The sequence below is a fragment of the Dermochelys coriacea genome, chromosome 15 (genome assembly GCF_009764565.3).
Source record: "Dermochelys coriacea isolate rDerCor1 chromosome 15, rDerCor1.pri.v4, whole genome shotgun sequence".
In the NCBI taxonomy this organism is placed as follows: Eukaryota; Metazoa; Chordata; order Testudines; family Dermochelyidae; genus Dermochelys; species Dermochelys coriacea.
The window spans coordinates 2945332-2962179 of NC_050082.1; the positions used below are offsets into that span (position 1 = coordinate 2945332).

At 49.5% G+C, this 16848-nt stretch overlaps 1 protein-coding gene across 8 annotated transcripts in view; it reads left to right on the forward strand.

Annotated features, from left to right (window-relative positions):
* OSBP2 (oxysterol binding protein 2) overlaps window positions 1-16848 on the forward strand; it is a 345452-nt gene that overhangs the window by 251573 nt on the left and 77031 nt on the right. The window contains exon 2 of one of the 8 annotated variants that reach the window (XM_043497821.1): window positions 8143-8265. The exons of the other annotated variants lie outside the window; for them this stretch is intronic. Coding sequence (XP_043353756.1) covers window positions 8233-8265 — 33 coding nt within the window. The 5' untranslated portion in view covers window positions 8143-8232. The remainder of the gene's footprint in view (window positions 1-8142; window positions 8266-16848) is intronic. 8 annotated transcript variants of the gene reach the window in all.

Consider the following 16848-nt stretch of genomic DNA (forward strand, 5'->3'; position numbering starts at 1 on the left):
CATCTCATCTGCTCCCAGTGGCCAGCCCAGCACCAGAAACATTATTTCAAGCTGTCAGCACATCCACACAGGAAGGAGCTAACCCTCTGCAGCCTGTCCCTACGGGCTACTGGGAGAGAGGGGAGGGGAAGGCTGGAAGATAGAGCCAGGGGGCGGACGGCAGAGAGAGGAAAGGGAGAGTGAGCAAGAGGGATCCATCTCAAGTTCTAGTTATCCAGAGAGAATTAAAATACCCAGAGGACTGACTCCTGCCCAGTCCTGTGCCAAGGCACAAGGAGGGTGCATGGAGGTTCCCTGTGCTGTCAGATCTCAATGGGGTCTCAGTGCTAACAGGTGTCCCCAGCTGCCATCCCCCACAGCCTCAAAAGGTTGTGGCCTGCCAGCAAGGGCTGAATCCAGCCTCCAGCCAGATGCGATGCTGCAGCATGCAGCCTGCACAGTCTGTGGGCATGTGCTGCTTCTGATCAGAGCAGCAGCTTCATGTACCACAGGCCTCCCTGGGGAATCTTACCATGTCCAAGCACAGAGGAGGCATCTGACGACGTCCCTGCACCTCCTTGCAGTGCTGACCAGCACGGAATGGCCCGAGGTACACACGGTGCAGCCTCCGTGAGCATGGACACATTTAATGTGCAGGTAAATGAGTCTTGCTCCCCGAGCCACTGAAGTCTAGTTTGCCACATGCTCCTGAGCCAGCAGCCATTCTGCCTGACTGCCAGGCATCCAGGACCTCTTTATAACAGCTCTGCCCACATAGCTGAGCTGGAGCCGCCCTGTGTCAGTGCCCCAATCATATGCGGGTAGTAACGGCACGTCTGCCTACAGCTCCAGCCCCTGCCCACTCCTAGACAGCAAAGCCCCGTCCTCCCTGCATTATCTGCTCACCTGTTTGTATCTGGCTCAGGTGAACGTTAGGCCCCTAGCCCTCAGTGCTTAGAGCAAGAGCATCTTTTCCTCCCAACCTGGCTCATTCCCCTGCCTGATCCTGCAGACAAACCATTTGTTACCCTGGGTTTATGACATTACAGCTTCCATGGTGAGGTCACAACTTCACTGCGGGGCTGCTTGGTAAGAGCCTATGACCTTGGAGGGAAGATCCCTGATGGAAACACCCTAACCTCTCCTCTCCCTGCTGCCACTGTGCTCTGCCCTCTCTGATTCCAAGCCCCATCTGTCTCCCCTCCACCATTCGCTGCCTCTCCAGTTGTTCACACGCTGTGGAGGGCTTCTGGAGAACACTCTAGGATGACGCTGATTGTCCCATCTCTGCCCGCTCCCCTCTGGACAGCCCAGCTTCTCCCTCTGGATCAGTTCCTATGGGGCCAGTCTCCTCAGCCTTTACTTCTCTCCTTGTCCCCTCTTCCCTGGCCCTGCTCTGCCCAGGATCTTACCAAACAAAATGGATGATCATTCCTCCTTCTCCATGCCCTACCCGCGTTGTCTCACCCTTCCACGTCTCCAGCTTTCCCTCCCACCCTGGCCCCTGAGCCTTGGCTCCCTGGGTTCCTCTCTCTGCCCATGTGGCACTTGTGACTCCCCTTCCCTGCATTCTACTTGCCTCAGTAGCTGGTGTCCCATGCCCCTGCTGCCTAGACTCCTCTCCTCCTGTGCCCCCCACTCACCCTCCCCACTCGCTGTCTGCTCCCCACAGCCACCCAGGCTGCTAATGACCCCTTCCTAGCAACACTGAAGGAACATTTCTCCCTCCTTATCCTTTCCGCTCTGTCTGCTGCTGAGCTCTCGCTCTCCCACATCCTCTTCTTTGCTCTCCCCCAGGGGCCCCACCAGGGTCTATCATCAGTCCCCTCCTTTCTCTCTGGATGACCTTATTTCATAGGTATAGTCTGACTTCTATATTTGCTGGGGGTAGGGCTCCAGTCAAGCCAACATGAGGGAGGGTGCCGGGGGCGGGATTCTTTTGCCATCGCACAGGGGCACGATTTTAGATTTTCCAGGTGGGGGGGCAGAGAGACTTTAATCATGACACCTGGGGCTACTTAGGCAACTGAAAAATCTATTTTTTTCCAGATAACTTAGAAATCTCTGACAGGAGCATTGTATCTAATTCTTATATAAAGAAAGAAAAATAAATGTTAGACCCACTCACCTCTAATACTAACATGTTCTGACATCTTGTGGCAAGTCACTTATGGGTCACTAGTTAGGTTTCCAATTGTAATATATATTCTTACTCAGATACACTTACTGAAGTCAGAAGGGACCATCATGATTATCTAGTCTGACCTCCTGCTCATTGCAGGCAACAGAACCTCACCCACCTACTCCTGTAATAGACCCCTGAGCGCTGGCTGAGTTCCTGAAGTCCTCAAATTAAAGACTTCAAGTGACAGAGAATCCACCATTTACACTAGTTTAAACCTGCGTGTGACCCATGCCCAATGCTGCAGAGAAAGCAAAAAACCCCAGGGTCTCTGCCAGTCTTACCTGGGGGAAAATTCCTTCCTGACTACTAATATGGCAGTCATTTAGACCCCGAGCACGTGGGCAAGATTCACTCGGTAGATACCTGGGAAAGAGTTCTCTGTAGTAACTCAGAGCCCTCCCCATCTAGTGTCCCATCTCCAGCTGTTGGGGATTTTTGTTACAGGCAGTCACCGATGGGCCACCCGCCACTGTAGGCAGTCCTGCCATACCATCCCCTCTATAAACTTACCAAGCTCAGTACTGAAGCCAGTTTGGGTTTTTGCCCTCACTGCTCCGCTTGGGAGGCTGCTCCAGAACTGCACTCCTCTGATGGTTAGAAACCTTCGCCTAATTTCAAGCCTAAACTTGCTGAAGGACAGTTTATATCCATTTGTTCTGGGGTCCACATTGGTGCTTAACTTAAATAATTTCTCTCCTTCCCTGGTATTTATCCCTCTCTGATGTATTTATACAGAGCAATCATATCTCCCCTCAGCCTTCTATTGGTTAGACTAAACAAGCCAAGCTCTTTGAGTCTCCTCTCATAAGGTAGGTTTTCCATTTCTCAGATCATCCTAGTAGCCCTTCTCTGCACCTGTTCCCGTTTGATTTCATCATAAACATGAGAGACCAGATTTGCACACAGATTTGGACGAGTTCTCACCAGTGCCTTGTACTAATACCTTCCTGTCTCTACTGGAAATACCTCACTTGATGCACCCCAGGACTGTGTTAGCCTTTTTTTACGGACGCATCACATTGACAGCTCATAGTCATCCTGTGATCAACCAATACACTCGGATCTTTCTCCTCCTCTGTCACTTCCAGCTGATATGTCCCCAGCTTATAGCAAAAAGTCTTGTTGTTAGTCCCTGAATGCATGACCTTGCACTATGCACTATTAAATTTCATCCCATTTCTATTTCTCCAGTTTACAAGGTCATCCAGATCTTCTTGTATGATATTCTGGTTCTCCTCGTACTGGCAATACCTCCCAACTTAGTGTGATTCGCTAATACCCACTTTTTGTGCCCAGGTCAGTAATAAAAGTGTTAAATAAGGTTGGTCCCAAGACTGATTCCCAAGGACCTGCACTAGTAACCACCCTCCAGCCTGACAGTTCACCTTTCAGTATGACCTGTTGTAGTCTCCCCTTCAACCAGTTCTTTATCCACTTTCCTTTCTCATATTAATCCCAGCCTTCTCCAATTTAACTAATAATTTCTCATGTGGAACTGTATCAAATTCCTTACTGACATCCAGGTAGATTAGATCTACTGCATTTCCTTTGTCTAAAAATCAGTTCTCTCAAAGGAAGATATTAGTAATATCTTGAATCCAACAATTGTATAAAAATCTACAATTACTTTCTATCATTTAGGTTACTAACTTTTTGCAGTTCACCAAGCTTGGAACAGATCATTGAACTTTAGGAAACATCCTAACAATGCTTTCTTTTAGTAATTATCTGTTAATCACTCTGTTTATAATGACAGGTTTCAGAGAATCAGACATGTTAGTCTGTATCTGCAAAAAGAAAAGGAGGACTTGTGGCACCTTAGAGACTAACAAATTTATTTGAGCATAAGCTTTCGTGAGCTACAGCTCACTTCATCGAAGCTTATGCTCAGATAAATTTGTTAGTCTCTAAGGTGCCACAAGTACTCCTTTTCTTTCTGTTTATAAACAAAATTCTGACTCCCTGCCTCGGGGGCCCAAGTGGGAGAAATCTCCTGTCTCCTGTGCAGAACTCATTACATTGCACACTCAGGCTACCTGCCCGATGCTTGCAGTTTGGGGGTGCAATGCCCCCCAAACTCCACCCATGCCTCATTTGCTTCCGTTTCAATGCCCTTGTAATGTGGATCCACTCATCAGATCCTCCCACCTGCACTGGGCTGTCTTCAGCTGCCCTCCTGCTGCCCCTCCCATCAGTCTGCCCAGCCAGCTCCACACCCCTTCCTGACTCCCAGGCTCCTGTCACCTGCAACTCTCCTCCCAGGTGCAGTCTCTCTCACTAAGCCCTGTCTATTTTCTCTTTAATATCACAAATCCCTGCCCTGGTCCCACCTTGGCCATCTCTTACTGTGGCTACTGTAACCATCTGCCCACCCCCACCCCACCTCTCTCCATTTGATCAAAAATGTCACTGCTAACATCATCTTCCTGTCTTGTTGCCTCCCTCCTCCCGCCCTTCCCTGGTTCCTGTCTCTCCCTGTACCGTATCTAAGCTCCTCACCACCACCTTTCAGGCCCTGAGCATTTCCTTCCCCCAGCTCCCTTGCTGCTTCCTTCTTTCTCCCACTCTCAGCTTTGTGCCTTCCATCGCACTGGACCTTGCGCTTGGAGCAATTGCCCCTTCTCTGCCAGTCACACTCTTCCAGGCTCCCTTCTCCCGGGTAACTCCCCACCCTTCCTGCAGTATTGCTCCATGGCTGATCTTTGCCCTTGTCCACTTAGCTCTTCGGGCAGGGAACATCTCAAGCATGCCAATTTGTGGCACCAGGTATGTGCATTTTGGTAATAGTAAGAAACAGTGTTGGAAAGTGTCAAAAGCGTGACAAGAACAATGCTAAGCAGCCTGCAAAAGGCATCTGCAAGATATGTAAATATAGGCGTGGCTAATTGAAACACAAAGAATGAAGAGTATCCATAGCCTGAAATATTTGCATTTGCACACTGACTCTGATTGGCTTGCAGGCACTTTCAGGAATCCAGGGGAGAGTTAGCTCTGTTCATACCCCTAAACAGGTTCCTTATTGATTTATTGGTGAAACAATGGGCTGTCCATATCATTGTGTCCTACCATTGACCTTAATAGCATCATGTCTCTCTTGTGTGCCTGTCTCCAGCCGTTATCCTTATAACGCCAGCGCAGGACACTGTGTGTACCCAACTGCTTCCTGAGTTGCATAGCATACTGTTACTACCCTTGGAGACACCAGCAAATGGTTGTATTAGGAGAGAGGGTTGCTGCGTGGGAAAAGAGTGCCGTTTGCTTCTTTCTAGTTCTGTAATTCTAAGTGCTGTGGAAAATATTAGTAACCCACTGTCAAGGTTCCTTCCCCACTCTGAACTCTAGGGTACAGATGTGGGGACCTGCATGAAAACCTCCTAAGCTTACTTTTACCAGCTTAGGTTAAAACTTCCCCAAGGTACAAACTATTTTACCTTTTGCCCTTGGACTTTTGCTGCCACCACCAAACGTCTAACTGGGTTTTTTATTAGGAAAGAACCGTTTGGAAACATCTTTCCCCCCAAAATCCTCACCAAAACCTTGCACTCCCCTTCCTGGGGAAGGTTTGGTAAAAACCTCACCAATTTGCAAAGGTGACCACAGACCCATACCTTTGGATCTTAAGAACAATGAAAAAGCATTCAATTTTCTTAAAAGAAGAATTTTAATAGAAGAGACAGTAAAAAGAATCACCTCTGTAAAATCAAAATGGTAAATACCTTATAGGGTAATTAGATTCAAAACATAGAGAATCCCTCTAGGCAAAACCTTAAGTTACAAAAAGACACAAAAAAGGAATATCCATTCTATTCAGCACAGCTTATTTTCTCAGCCATTTAAAGAAATCAGAATCTAACACATATCTAGCTAGATTACTTACTAACTTCTAAGACTCCATTCCTGTTCTGTCCCGGGCAAAAGCATCACCCAGACAGACACAGACCCTTTGTTTCTGCCCCCTTCCAGCTTTGAAAGTATCTTGTCTCCTCACTGGTCATTGTGGTCAGGTGCCAGCGAGGTTATCCTAGCTTCTTAACCCTTTACAGGTGCAAGGGTTTTTCCTCTGGCCAGAAGGGATTTTAAAGGTGTTTACCCTTCCCTTTATATTTATGACACCCACTTACTGCACTGTAGTTTTCATTAAATGTTCCTATAAATGCCTCTTGCAAGGAGCCCTCTGAGATGGAAGGTGGAGATTTGAGTTATGCCAGAGACAATCTGTGTGCGGAGACTTCACAAATTGAAAATAGATCTGCTGCTTAAAGGCTGAATGTCTGGGCTCCCATAACCCATGAGAGGTCAATCACCCTGCCCTGAATGGGGGCTGGTGCATGGAGCCCCCCACAGCTACTGCTGGGAGCTGCAGCTTTAGGCGCAGGAGCGTCACGTGTTTCAGCAGAAAGCAACAGTGAGCAGGATTTTAATTATTGCTTCTGACAGATGGGGAGGACTCTAGCCAGCAAGACAATCAAATGGCACAGCGTTGCTTACTATGCATGTTTTTCATCTAAAGGGATTAGCATGTCATCGCTGCTTTGCGATCAAATGGGAGCTGCAGTGGCTGGGACCAAAAAGCCAAATGTCCCAGGAAGACAAACCCATGTGGGATTACTCTGATCGAGTGGTGTCAGGTTAGAAAAATAAACAGCCAGGGCTGACGTACCGGCAGTGCTGGGCCAAGATGGGACGGCGTCAAAGGATAGAATAGTATGCTGCTGGCTGGTACCTGCTGATGTTCCTGTCCGGGACACACATTCATGGGTAGGGACTTTCTGACTAATTCTGAGGTCAGTCAGAGGGATCTGCTCTGGGTAGCTTTTAGAGCAGATGGAGGATTTAAAAAAGAGAATGGAAACGGCAGACAGAATGCAATTTCAGATCTAGGGCTTCTTATTGGGTCACAGAGACATCGCTGCAGTCAGAGATTGTCCTGACCCCAACCATTGTGTCATGTAGGTAATAAGGGTTAGTGGGAACCTCAGCCAGCAACTCCTTCCCCAGAGAGAAAACAAACAAGCTTAAATTCTGCTTGAAGAACAGAGCTAGCCATGTCCTCAGCTCGTCCTGGAGCCAAGATAGCCTTTGTAACTGACAGACCAGGGGCTGATCCTGCGCCCTCTTACACAAGTGTAAATTTGGAGTAGCTTCACTAAAGTTAACAGAGTTACACTGGCGATGTATCTTGCTGTTAGGAAGGCCTTTAGCAGAGCCCCACATGACGTTCTCATACGCAGACTAGGGAACTGTGGTCTAGATGAAATTACTAGAAGGCAGGTGCACATCTGGTTGAAAGACCTTAGGGCTTGGCTACACTTGCGAGTTACAGTGCAATAAAGGAGCCCTGGGCGCACTCGCTCACTCCCCATCCACCCTGGCAAGGCACGTAGAGCGCTCTGACTTCGCGGTTTATGCGCTGCTGGTCTCCACCTCGGCAAGTGGAATAACATTTGCTGCGTCCCCGCTGGAGGGCCGCAGTGCCAGTGTGGATAAGGTGTTGCATTACTGCGCTCTGATCAGCCTCCGGAAATGTCCCATAATCCCCTTAAGTCAAGTGGCCACTCTTGCAATTGTTTTTGAATCACTGTAGGAATGAAGGGGGGAGGGATAGCTCAGTGGTTTGATCATTGGCCTGCTAAACCCAGGGTTGTGAGTTCAACCCTGAGGCACAGAGAGGTTAAGTGATTTGTCCAAGGTCACACAGGAAATCTGTGGCAGAGACAGAAATTGAACCTGGGTCTCCTGAATGCCAGAGTGCCCTAACCATGGGTCCATTGTCCCTCTTCACACCATACTCCATGAACAGAAATCAGTGGGGTTATTTACAGTGTAAGCTATGAATAAGGTGGCATAACTGAGCCCTCAGTGACTGCAGTCAGAGCTCTCTGGGCACACCTGTGTCTTTGCATCCATGTGTGTGGGGAGGGGTTGCTAGTGTATTTGAGTATTTGCTTCTCTGTGGATTGCTTCCTTTCTGCTCTCAGGTCTGACATGTGCTGGCTATTCTTTGTGGGGGCTCCAGGTCTGAAATAGGGCTGCAGCAAGTCAGGACTGAGGTGTATCAGCCATGCAGTATGGAGTCCTTGGGATGGAATTGCAGAGAGACAGTAAACGTCATGATTGAGCTGCCTTAAAAAGAGCTGGATGTGAGTCCCAGGACTGGATTAGCTGGGGGGTCACTGGGGCAGGATTGGTGGACATTGACAGCACTGGCTGGGAGCTGGGGAATGGAACACCAAAGTACGCGCCAGATCAGGAGTAAGCGACACTGACAGAGAGGTGGGAGGCAAACCTGCCCTGGGCCTCCCTTCAGTATGGTGGGCTCTGCTTGCATTTCTGCAAGGGGGTCAACCTAGACACTTTCAAACCCTGATTCCTGCTCCGTTGATGCATAGCCCACAAAGCTAAGATAACTATATTTACATGCCCTGCCAAGAGCTGGAAATGCAACTTATGATCTAAAGTCAAAGAATATCTGTCACTGGATAATGGCCTCCTGCTGCTGGATAAATGTCTCAGGAGTCTCCTAACATTCCATTGACATCAGTTCTTTTGTAGAGTGCTGGCTGTTCAAATAATCAAACACACACAAATAAATCTGTTAGTCTTTAAGGTGCCACCAGACTGCCCGTTGTTTTTGAAAACACACACAGCAATTTCCAGACTGTTTCCGACCAGGGGTCTGTCTAGGATCCTGTCTGTGGCAGTGGCCAGCACCATGTGCTTCAGAGCTGGACAGTGCTGTGCAAGAAACTCCAGAATGCCCAGTTCCTTTCTAGCCTGCTGGCTGATTTATTGCTCTCCAATGGGGAATACAGAGTTTTCTCCACAATGGTCTGTTCATTGACGGTGTCACCTTGTGATCCCGTTTGGTGTCACAGGCTAAGCAGGGGTGGGCTGGGTCAGTACTCGGACAATGAGATGCAGTCAGCGTAGGCGATGCTGTCCCCTCTGAGGATATGTCTAGCATGCGGGCTAGCCTTGTGAGTAATTACCCAGAGCCCACATGGAGTCTCATGCTGCTGCGGCTTTGCTGTTCTGGGACCCAAACTAGTGAGATTAGAACTAGTTTACGTATGTCGGCTCAAGCTGCAATGACACCCAGTGATTGAAGTCTAAAGGTACCCAGAGACACAGCTGAAACTGTATCTTCTGGAAATCCTTGTTCAAAATCTGATACTTTTAATGAAACAGCTGCTGCTTTTCACCCCAGAGGTGACTGCAGCTCAGTGGTAGGTAAAGTGATTCCTGTGAGGTCCTTTCCTACCTTGCAGAGGTCTTATGATGCTTAAAGATTCATTGCTGTTTGAATAGAAAGGGCAAAGGGTGGTTGTTCTTAGGGCTTCTAGGGCAGAAGGAATGTTGCTGGCTTACCAAATAATGCTGTAGTATAGGAAAACTTTACAGCAAGTTTAGAAATGGCTTCAAGGTTTATCCTATGGACTGTTGGGGCCATGACCCTCCATGCAATTCAGACCTCAAGCTGGCAGCTCTCATCTTAACCTTGCCCTCCTCTAGGCCCTTCTGCTTACTCATGAGGTGACTCCTTCAGATCTAACACAGGTGGGTTATAGACTGAGACCCAGTGAGTGATATGGGTTCACTTTAGCATTATTCTGATTGGCTGGGAGAATAGATTTGTTTTGTGCTTCTGGACAATCAAAGAATAACTAACAGTAAGAATGATGGTCTCTGATCAGCTGGAAGTTTTTACTTTTTTATATTGGTCAAAAACAATGAGCCACCGGATGATCTGCTGATCTGATTGGCTGGCAGAGAAGCTGCATCACTGCACCACGGTGGTGGTTTTTTGTATTTTATCTCATTCCTTTTTCATGAAGAGTTTCCATGATCTAAAGAGATTCCATTTATGGAACTAACTAGAGTAATGCGAAACATGCTGTTACATCAATATTACTGTCCGAGACACAGATGTGGTTTTGTGTCCTGGCTTATCGTACCCCGGAGCTACATTGTAGATTTTCCTGCTTGAATCTTACAGCTATAGCTTGGATGTAACGGCCTCTTTCCATTTGCCATCCTGCCAAAATCTTTTGCTCTTCCAGCGTCTTCCTGGGAAGTTCTAATCAGGGGCAGCATCTCTTATTTGGTCTGTCTGCTTTCTGCGAGGCAGGCGGATGTGTCAGGTCTATGGGCAATGGTCCCTGGTCAAAGAATAGGAGAGGTCACCATGGTGTCCAGATTCTACTGAGTGGAAGGGAACTGTTGCCTTCATTCAGTGGGGTGTGTTTTGGTTGGCTAGCTCCCAGTACGAAAAGGGAAGGGTCTATGGGAAAACAGGACCCTGAGACTGATAGCCCCCAGGAACAATGGGGAGAGGCCAATGCTCCGGGTCAGCCTAAATGACAGGGTGGGCAGGCTAATCAGAGAGTCAGGAGGCCAAGGAGGTCCCCTCCTCCATGTGAGCTGGATTTGCCTGGGTCAGACAGAGTGGGGCAGAGCTAAGGAGAAAGCAGGGGCCCAAGCTAAGCTGGGGAGCAGAGCTGTGCCAGATCCAGAGGGACCAGAAAAGCAGCGCAGAGAGAGCGGACCCTGTGCTGGGAGCAGAACTGCAGCCCCAAAGCCAGAGGCACAGCCCAGAGAGAGCAGACTTGCCCTGGGAGCAGAGCTGCAGCAACCAGAGCCAGAGGGGCCAGAAAAGCAACCCAGGAAGCAGGTCAGTGCTGGGAGCAGAGTCACAGAAGCAGCCTGCAGAGCAGACCTGTCCTGGGAGCAGAGCTGCAGCAACCAGGGGCAGAAGGGCTAAAGAAGCAGCCCAGGTGGCTGGAGGCAGAGCAGCAGCAGCAGTGCTGAGACCGAATGGTGGGGCTGGGGCTGGAGCAGTCTGGAGCTGGGTGCGGTGAGCAGCTGGGGAGACTGAGGGGGACCCTGGGTAGCGGGCCCAGCACAGGGAGACGCCTCAGCCAACGGGCTCTGCATGCCAGGCTTGGATCGTAACCCCGACAGGGTGGGGGCAACGCTGGGAAGAAGGGTCCTACCACTTAGAGCCTGAGAGCGTGTGGCCACCACAAGAGGAAGTGTCCAACTCACAGCATCCTTGCAGCACAGCCAGGGCCGGAGAAGAAGGCCTGGGACTTACAAGGAACAGACTGTGAACTGCCCTGACATTCCATAGACACTGTTTGTGATGATCCCTGCCACACAGCGGGGTGATGTGTTTCCTTTAACCTTTCACATTTTTCCTTATTCTTTTTAAAATTAATTGTTGATTAAATAACTTACATTTGCTTTAACTTGTATGTAATGGTCAGTGGGTCAGAGAAGTGCCCAGTGCAGAGAGAGTGCCCGGGAGTGGGAACACCCTAGCCCCTGTCCTAGGTGACCACAGCAGGGTTGGGGGTCGAGCCCCCCAGGAATCCTGGGCCCAGCCTTGTTGGGATTACGAGGACTCTGCCAGACAGGAGAGTGGAAGGGGAGCCCTCAAGGGCAGGGAGGCCACTGGGTAAAGGAAGTGGAGCAAGGACTCAGATCCTTTTGCTAGCCCACTTCACCGGGGTAGTGCAGAAGCCAGGAAAGTTCCCCACAAGAGCAGGACTATTCCCCCACTTACACGAGAATGGGGAAATGGGGAACGCAATGTCAAAATGCCTGGGACCACAAGAGAATCAGAGGGCTGGATTTACTGGTTTATCTCGTTAGTGCCAGTGACTCCCCACTCACATGCTCTGCTTTGAACATTTAGGCCCCGAGTCTCCTCTCACCTGTTCAGCACTTCAGTTGAAGTCCATAGGGTTACCCTGGGTGGCAGACAGCTGTTCCAAACTGGGATTTATCTAGGATTTTAGCATCCATCCTGATATTGACTAGGCCTGGCTGTACTTAGCTGATGAGATCCACTCAGAATGCAGCCCACACTGGAATGGACGCAGGTGGTTGCTCTTCACAGTAAATTGAAAATACATGTCCTGAGATGTTACCAGGGCATCCAATCCAAAAGCCACCAGAGTTGTTGGCTATTCTGACAGCGTAACAAAGAGCTGAGCTCATACACATGGCCAGGGAGTTATTTAAAAGCATTTAAGTGATTATTAATAGCCTCATCTCAATGAGAGCGAGATGATCCTAGCTGTACTTCTCAAAGGCAGCAGTGCTCCTTCCTCAGATGTGCATGTCACAGGCTTTCCTGAAGACTGAACATCCCAGTGAGAGCTGGAGAGAGCCACGGGCTCCATGCTTTGCAGGGAATTCTGTACCCTCTAGTCAAAAGAAAGGCCTTGTTAAATTAGGCCACCAGCATAGTGGCTTGTTTTCTTCTCCAGTACTAGGGAGAGTCCAAACCAGTGGTGAAAAGGGGCTGCAGAAGGCATGGCTTGGCAATGGGCTGTGTATTTTTTTTATAGCAATGCAGGCAAACAAAGGAGCTGTCACTTCTGTAACTAGAACAAATTTCAAACCACACTGTACAGCAAGCCAACAGGGAAGAGCCCAGCATGGAACTAATTTGGGAGAACTGTGACATTATTAACATTCACATTTGCTCGAGGGCTCTCTTCCTGTCTTTGCAGAAGGAGGTTACCTTTTCTCCCTTTCCAGTGCCAAGAGGGAAATCAATTTAGCGCACTTGCAAAGCATGTCCCTCCTTGAGCCCAGTGCAGGAGGGAGAAGTATACACAGCAGCTACATGCCAGTGCAAACAAACACCAGCAACTAGTAACTTCACTCCACGAGCTACTGACCCTCCTGGGAGCTGCTTCCCAACCTGGCTTTGATCCCAGCTGTATTTGTGGTGTTTGTTTCTGACTTGAAATGTTGGAGTTCTCCACCCCAAAACTGGATTTGATCAGGTGACCTGGCTATGGTTAATAAGGGCTACAGAATCGCTGCTGGAGCCGACAGAATTCTTCTGCACAACAGCATTGAAGTCACTGAGACTAATTGATCGGGACAACTTCAATGTCTATGCAGCTGAGGACTCATTAGCTCAGGACCTCCTGGCAGCCATAGCACTGTCCGAGGCAGCCTCTGGCTTAACTCCCAGGACTGGCCATGCTCTGAATCTTGCCTCCTTCGGGCTGGGATTTGGAGGTCAAAAGTTGTGGGTAAATTATGCCCAGGCCACGGACAGGCCATTATCTCCTTGGTTTGAGGGCAGGGGTGCATCTCTGCTGCGGGGATGCAGGACCCGTTTTCATGGTTTGCCCTCAGAGGCCATTGGAACTCATTGGGTGTCAGAGGACAGACTGCTGGGCACAGTCGAGGTCCACAGCTGTGCTGTCACCATAGCATCACAGGGGAATTCTTACCTGGCCTTCCCCCTGCGGCAGGGGTCTTTCTTTCTGTTCTAATGTTCGTCCCAGCAGCATTTTTCTTATACATCAAGGGACTGTCATTTTCTTCTGTATTTGTACAGCACCTAGCACAATGAGGCCCTGGTCCATGACTGGACTCCTAGGTGCTACGGTAATGCAAATAAATAACAAGAAGTTTGCCTAAGCTTGCCCTATGTCTGGTTCAGATACAAACCATGCCTCAGTTGATCACATTGTACCATTTATCACCAAACATTGCTGAGAAGTGTCCCCCAAGTCCCTGCCCTGGTGTGGACCGGGTCAGGTTTGCTTAACCACCTTCAAAAGTCACCAGCCTGATGCCTGGGGCTGTATAGAGTTCACTTCCAATCTCCTTAGTGGTTGCTGCTGGGGCCCTCAGATCTGGACAGTGAAATTTTTCTTTACACCCAAACAATTCCCCAAACAAAAGCACCTGGGGAAAGTGGATCCATCCCCCTGCCCTATTTTTATTAAGAAAGGAAGGGATGCAGCATCCTTCAGTGGCTAGGACACAGGACAGGAGTTGGGAGCTCTGGATTCTTTCCCCTGCTTTGCCACAGACCTGCTGAGTGATCTTTTCATAGATACATAGAGTTTCAGGTCAAAGGGACTGTTTAGTTTGATTTCCTGTATACCGTTACCCTAATAATGAGCCCAGTAACTTGTGTTTGGCTAATGCGTATCTTCGAGAAGGGCATCCAGTCTGGATCTGAAGACATCAAGAGGTGGAGAATCCACCACTTCCCTTGGGAGTTTATTCCAGCCATTACTCACCCTCTCCATTAAACGTGTGTGCCTTATTTCTAACCTAAATTTCTCTGGTTTCAGTTGCCAGCTCTTGGTTCTTGTTCTGCCTTGCTCTGCTACATTATAGAGCCAGTAGTACCTGGTATTTCCCCACCATGAAGGTACTGCGATACACTGCGATCAAGTCACCTCTCAATCTTCTTTTTGACAGGATGAACAGATTCAGCTCTTGTGCCTCAGTTTCCCCATCAAAACGGGGATAATGATATGACCCTCCTTATTGCAGTGCTTTGAGATCTACAGATGGGAAACTCTAAGAGTTATTTTGATCAGGTTTGTCCATCATGTAGGACATTTACTTCAACACAGTGACCTTGATGTTCCCCTCAGGAGTCTCCCTTAGCTCCTGTTTCTTTCCTGTAGCTCTGGGTACCTTGGCACAGTCCTGTTTGTAACTATTTCCTTCTTCTTTGTAATTTACCACGACACCAAAGCTGTTCAATTTCCTGTAACTGTCTTAAAGACCAAATTTAATTGCCGCACGGTAATTACAGGTGAAGATCTCCAAATGTATTATTAAAAAACATGAATTCCCCTGAGCCCAGAGACAGCTGGTAATTCCCATATTACACTTCGCCGAGCAGCTCTGGAACAGCTATTGCTGCGCATGTCACATGTGTGATGACTGCAGAGCTGGAACCTGAGACCTCTAAAGCAGATAATGAGCTTTCCCTGAATGGGAAGGCCAGTGCCACTCGCCAAGTACCTGCTTTTGTGATATCGTTCTTTTATCACAACCTTGCAGCATAAAGAAGCTGGTTGGCACGCTGGCTCTCTGTGTACAATTAATTAGAATGCCGTCAGTGCTGGCAGTTTTCAGAATGATACACAGATGAAAAAGTCTTTGATTTGGAGAGAGACTTCAAGACTGAGGTTGGGTACAAAACATCAAAGCCTTGGAGATGCAGCATCCACCCATGTCTGCTGCCTGCCCTGTGGATGGCTCCCCTGGTTTGGCAGATGTGTCTAATGGAGCAGGCGAGGGAAGGCTGTTATGCTCTGCCTCTGGGGTCAAGCCAGGGTGGAGTGACTGTCTGTAAAGGGTGCCCGGACGTGGCACATTGTGGAACTCTCTAAAACTTGCTGTTCAAGTTTCTTCTCTTTCTCCTTCTCTTAGGGACAGAGGAACTTTCAGTGACCCGTGTCTGTGCATCTGGGTTCTTCACTCTGCTGTTCTGCTGCCCCTGTGTCTCAGGGGCATGTGCCAGGCAGCTGTCCCTGCAGCTCTGCGAGTTACAGTGCTGGTATTAGAATCATTGTTACCCTCTCACTGGGGGGGAAGGGCAGGTGTGAGGTGGGGCGAGCCCTCCACAGTTAGACTCTGGATTCACCGCCCATGGACATGGGGGAGCACTGTCACTGGGGCACTTGCAGCCAGGCTGTACAGAATGCTAGCCAGTAGATTGGAGGGACCAGTCCTGGGGTGGGGGGAGGTGATGGATGTGGGGAGTGAATTGGTCTTTTCCAGCTAGGAGTATGGGATAATTTGGGGACAAATCCTGCCCCCTCCTGTGTAGGGTCTGCGAGGGCAGATGCAGAGCACTGGGTACAATTTCATTGCCCAGGGGAGGAGAACAGGATCCAGGGAGTCTGCCCCCATGAACACCATGGAACCCAGCTCCCCAAAGGCTCCCTTCATACAGCCATGTGTCGGGGTGGGGGGGGTGTATGTGCAGGTGGAGTGGGGGAGAGGCCATTGGTGCTGACTCCATGGGTTCTCCAGGGCTGGAGCACCCATGGGGAAAAAATTATAGGTACTCTGCACTCACCTGCAGCCCTGCGGATCAGCTGTTCAGAGGTGTGCAGGAGGCTCTGTGGGGAGGAGTGGGGGCAGGAAGAGGCAGGGGGTGGGAGATTGGGGGAAGGGGTGGAGTAAGGCTGGAGCCTGGGGCGGACCCTGGGGAAATCCCAATGTCGGCGCCTCTGAAAGGGGTAGATCTACCAGCCATTCTCCCCATCCCCACAGAAGCTAGTCCAGCCCTGAGGCTGGAGTAGTAACTGCAGAACATCACTGCTGTCCCGCTCTGACCTGGAAGGATTTCATCCTCCTGGCTCTCCAAGAGCTCTTGGTGCTAGAATAAGTAGAAGCCAAGCCATGGCGTCCTGGATGTTTGGAGCTGGCCATGGATCTAGTTCAGTTACGAGCAGAAGGGCAGCTACACCTTGTGGCTGGTGCTACAGAAATGTCCCTTTGCCAAGACATACTGCTGATGTCTCTCCATTCCACTGTGGGTGGCAGCATTCGTGGACTGGGTGTGACGGTTCCCATGGCTAGTGTGGGCCAGACCCGTTCAATTCACTCTGATGCGTGAGCAGACTAACCAAGGGTGACCCCTGCTCTGATCCTGCATTGTAGATGCCAGTGGACCACCAAAGCCCCGCATGAAGAGGGATTCTCTAGCAAAAACCCAAGGACTGTGTATTCCCCGGGTGCTGGGATGAATGCAGGGGTGATAGGAAGGGAGTTAAGGTACATCTCAGTACGTGGGTCAGAGTCTGAGTGGCAGTTGGTCTCACACGGATGTTGAGGGTTGGAGGGAGGTGCATGTACCACCAGCCCAGCATGCCTTTGGCTTTGACCCATAAGACATG